Source organism: Sitodiplosis mosellana, unplaced genomic scaffold (genome assembly GCF_009176505.1).
Source record: "Sitodiplosis mosellana isolate CC-2019 unplaced genomic scaffold, AAFC_SMos_1.0 Smas_scaffold_1834, whole genome shotgun sequence".
Classification (NCBI taxonomy): Eukaryota; Metazoa; Arthropoda; class Insecta; order Diptera; family Cecidomyiidae; genus Sitodiplosis; species Sitodiplosis mosellana.
This window is the reverse complement of record NW_022597076.1, coordinates 1-4745: the sequence shown is the minus strand read 5'-3', so window position 1 is coordinate 4745 and position 4745 is coordinate 1. Positions and strand designations below refer to the sequence as shown.

Here is a 4745-nt window from a genome sequence, read left to right as displayed (position 1 = left end):
TTGACAATCGGTGTGACAGCTATCGCTGTCGCTGTCACTATGCTTCATCTCCCCCTTTTTTTTTTAGAATGAAATTTATTTTATTCTTTATTTAATTTATTCTTAATCTATTTAATTTCATCCTGAAACAAAAAAAAAAATCTTTATTATATTTCTTTTAGTTGGAATCAGAGGATGAAATTGTTTTTTTTTTCTTTATTTTGTTTAATTTCATCCTTCAAGTGAGAAACAACAAACAAATGTGTTTCTTTTTTATTTTTGTTTTCAAAAGAAGAAAAAAAAATCTTAATGCTAATATCGTCGGCCACTTCGTGTGACCTTCTGATATTGAGGCTTCTGGAAAGTATCGCGGTTATCATTATTTGTTATTGTTTTGTCTTCAAAAAATTTCTTTATGTGGTTACTGTTCCTGCGATACAGTCGATCGTTTGATTGAATTAGATACGAACGTGGTTCAGCACAGGCTTTAATGATTATTCCATGCTGCCATTTATTATTGTTAATGAAAAGAACCTTTTCATTCGGTTCGAAGGGTGCTCGTTGTCTCGCTCCTATGTCATAATACCTCTTTGAGTTTGTTTGTTTTCTTTCATGCTGTTTCTCGACGTCAACACAAATTTGTGGCTTAAATTTATTTACATGCATCGGAATGTTCGATCTCAAGTTACGATTTTGCATTAATTGGGCCGGAGTATAATTCATGTATTTTGTTGGCGTTGTTCTGTATGCGAGCAACGACTTGTAAATGTCATGCTCCGAGCTCGATTTTTTGAGAATGTGTTTACAAATTTGCACCATTCGCTCGGCCATGCCATTTGACTGTGCGTAATTCGGGGAACTATTAATTATTTCTACATCATTTTCTCTCGTGAATTCTTTACTTTCGAACGATCCAAACGGCATATTATCCGCAATGATAATACGTGGATAACCAAATTGTGCAAAGATTTTAATTAACTCGAGATTTGTTGTGCGTGCTGTTTTGTCTCTCAACTTTATCAATTCTATCCATTTCGAATAGTAATCTACAACAACCAAATAATCTTTCCCCTTGTGATATAAGATATCACATGCGATTTTTATGAATGGACCATTTGGAATTTCATGCGGTATCATTGGCTCTTTACGTTTTTTCGGTGCATTTTCCTGGCAAATTCTACATCGAGTCGTTATGTGTTCAATATCATTATTTATGTTCGGCCAATAAACAGACGCTTTCGCTCTTTCGATTGTTTTCGTTATTCCGAAGTGAGGTTCATGTAGTTGTTGCAGTATAAATTTTCGCATGACTTTTGGTATAATGACTCGTTCATTATAAAATAGCAAATCGTCTTCCAAAATTATGTCGTTTTTTAATCTAAACAAATATCTGAGAGGCTCTGGGCATTTTTTCTTTTCATTGGGCCAACCGTCTTTACAGTACTCTTTCACCTTTCTTAAAACTTCGTCTTTTTCTGTCTCTTTCTTCATCTCGCTCTTTCTCTCATCGCTTACGTTAATCGACAAAATGGCATGTGAAATGTTTGTATCTTCCTCTGTGTCATCGCAATTATCTATATATCTCGACAAATAATCGGCTAAGTGTATTGTCTTTCCAGGTGCATATTCAAGACTGACCTCATAATTTAACATTTTGATTCGCATGCGTTGCAATTTTGCCGAAGCAATTTTATGTATGTCTTTTTGCATGATGCCTAACAACGGCTTATGGTCGTTTACTACACGGACTTTTCGGCCGTATGTGAAATAGTTGAATTTTGTTCATGCAAATACAATCGAAAGCATTTCCTTTTCGATTTGAGAATAATTCTGTTCTGTTTGTGATAGGCTTCGTGAAGCGAACGAGATTGGCTTGCCATTTTGCATTAAACAACAACCCAAACCGTCTTGTGATGCGTCGCACTGAATTACTATTTCTTTCAATGAATCGAAAGGCACCAAAATATTCGCCGTTAAAATGTCGTTTTTAATGTCATTGAACACTTTTGTATGCAACTCTGTCCATCTAAATAACACATTCTTTTTTAATAGTTCCCTCAGAACCGTTGCTTTTTGTGATAAATTTGATATAAATGGCCTCATGAAATTTATCACGCCCATAAACGTCTGCAAATCTTTTTTATTTTTCGGGCTTATCATTTTTCTAATTCCTTCTAACCTTTCTGGATCTGGCTCAATTTTATTCAATGAAAATATGTGGCCCAAATATTTCACTGACTCGCTTGCGATTTGCATTTTGTTTTCATTAAATCTCACGTTTTTTTCTTTTGCTCTCTCTAGAACTCTTATCAATGCCTCGTCATGCTCCTGTTTTGTTTTGCCCACTATAAATATGTCATCGAAATAGACATGGACATTTTCTATGTCGCCAAAATTTGCAAAATTTAGCCGTTGAAACACTTTTGGCCCCGTTTTAATGCCAAATGGCATTCTTATATAACGATAATTGCCGAATGGGGTGGCAAAAGTGCATAAATTCTTTGATTCCTCGGCGAGACGTACGTGCCAGAAACCGTCTCTTAAATCCAATACCGAAAAATACTTCATGCCATTCACACTTGCTGAAAACTCTTCAAAAGTCGGTATATATGATTGTTCGTCTAATATTTGCTTATTTAATTCAGAGGGATCGATACAAATTCTCAATGATTTCTCGAGGTCCTTCTTCTCTACTGTTACTAAGTGATGCACCCATTCACTTCTTTCATCGGCCTTTTCAATAATTCCATTCCTTTCTAATTCACTTAATCTTATTTTCAATTTGCTTTTCAATGCGAGCGGTACTTTTCTAGGTTGTGCGTCTTTTTTCAACAAAATTTTATATTCATTTTCAAATGTGCCTAGACCCTCAAATAATTCGGCATAATGTTTCATAACGTAAGACTTGTCAATGTTTCTGTTTATCGTTTCGAGTCATAAATTGTATCGATTTATGCGCTCAACGTTGTTGCGTGTGTGCGGTGGATTGACGATTCTGAATCGTGTGCATGTAGCCAAGCCAAGTATAGGGGTGACATCAAGATCAACAATTGCGAAAACAACTCTCAAAGTAATATTTTTGAAGGAACAAAGCAAAGAACACATACCTTTTGGAACGATTCGTTCGCCTCCGAATGCTCTCAATGTCATGTCAGTGGGTTGCAACTCCACGTTCGATCCAAACATCAATCGACGAAAAACATGTAATGGCAGTACATTCATTTCAGCACCAGTGTCGATTTTGAATGCTACTGTTTGACCGTTAATTCGAAGTCTTTCCATCCACCTTGTTCCAAATACGTCGCCGTTCTCATTTCTCACGTTTCGTTCAATTGCGGAAATGTAAAATTCTTTTTGTGTGCATTCATTAGGTAGGCCAAATGCAATGGAATCGACTTGACGCGATCTGCACACGCTTGCGAAATGGTTGGGCTTAGTACAGACATTGCACGTTTTTCCATGTGCTGGGCATTTGCCTTTAACGTCGTGACTGTACCCACATCGTTTACACTTTGAATGATTGGAGCCGTTTCGATCGTAGTCATTTTTGTTCTCGTTTCTGTTGTTGTTGCTGTTGCTGCTGTTTCGGCTGGAACGGTACTGTGTGTTGTGTGCGTTCTGTGTGTTGCCGTGCCACGTGGTCGCTCGTTTGTCGTTCTGCTTCTGTATGTTTTTGTTGTTGTGGTTTTTGCTGTTTCGTGTGTACGCTATTGTTTGTGTTTTTAACTCGTGCACTTCTTTGGTTTTACACATTTTTTCGGTGTGCTCTTTTGTCGCCTCTGATGCTCTGCATTTGTCGACTGCTCCGTCGTACGTAAGATGGGCTGTTTCCAACAATTTCGTTTGCAGTTTTTTATCGCTGACCCCCATGACAATTCTATCTCTCAACATTTCATTTGTAGCGGCATTAAACTCACATGATTTCACTAAGATTTTGATGTCCATCAAAAATGAATCAAAAGATTCTCCTTCTTTTTGGTTTCGCTGATAGAAATTGTACCTTTCGTAGACTGTGTTTTTGTGTGCTGCACAGAAGGTGGCAAACGCTTCTGTCACTGCTGTGTATTGCGCTCTCTGAATAGCGGTCAAATCGAATGTGTCGTAAATTTCAACCGCGTCTGGGCCGACTGCGTTGAGAAATGTGTTGATTTTTACCGGGTCATTTTTATCCTCCATTCCGATGGCTACCGCAAAAATGTCGTAATTACGCTTGAATCTTCGCCAATTCTCGGCCAAATTGCCGTCTAATTTCAATGCTTCCACTGCTTTCACGTGCTCGGTCATTTTTCTTCGCGATTTTTTCTCCCTTTCTTTTCTTATGTCGTCGATTGTGATCTGATGCACGGTTACGTCGCCCGTTGTTACTCTGGTTAATAATAATCTCAATACTTTTTTCTGTTTCTTATTTTTTTCGTCGCCCCGTGTTTCTTCTGCACGTGCACTAATTTTTTCTTTCCTTTCTTTAATCGCACTTTTTTTATTTTTCTTGCCGGATTTTGACGAATCGTCGGCTAATTCCCTTCTTGTCTGAGATCTCAACTTCATTAAATTTATTTTCGCTTATTTTCTTTCATCCGATGATTATGATTTTTTACGATTTTTTCCGTGTACGCTAACGTTCTTTCGTGCTTGTCGCCATGTGGTATACGGGTATGAATGAAACACGAGCGGTATGAGTGAGTGCCATGTAGAGACTGACTATTTATTAATGCTATTCTATTGACAATCGGTGTGACAGCTATCGCTGTCGCTGTCACTATGCTTCA

At 37.6% G+C, this 4745-nt stretch overlaps 1 protein-coding gene across 1 annotated transcript; it reads right to left on the bottom strand.

The window, feature by feature from the left end:
- Positions 1-2864: 2864 nt before the first annotated feature.
- Positions 2865-4705, bottom strand: LOC129571275 (uncharacterized). The gene has a single exon (XM_055451051.1). The coding sequence runs from the start codon at positions 4522-4524 to the stop codon at positions 2914-2916; it is 1611 nt and encodes a 536-aa protein (XP_055307026.1). The 5' UTR covers positions 4525-4705; the 3' UTR covers positions 2865-2913.
- Between the last annotated feature and the right edge of the window lie 40 nt (positions 4706-4745).

Bases quoted from the DNA above. Each gene is read 5' to 3' on its own strand.
- LOC129571275 (XM_055451051.1), bottom strand. From the start codon at position 4,524: ATGAAGTTGAGATCTCAGACAAGAAGGGAATTAGCCGACGATTCGTCA.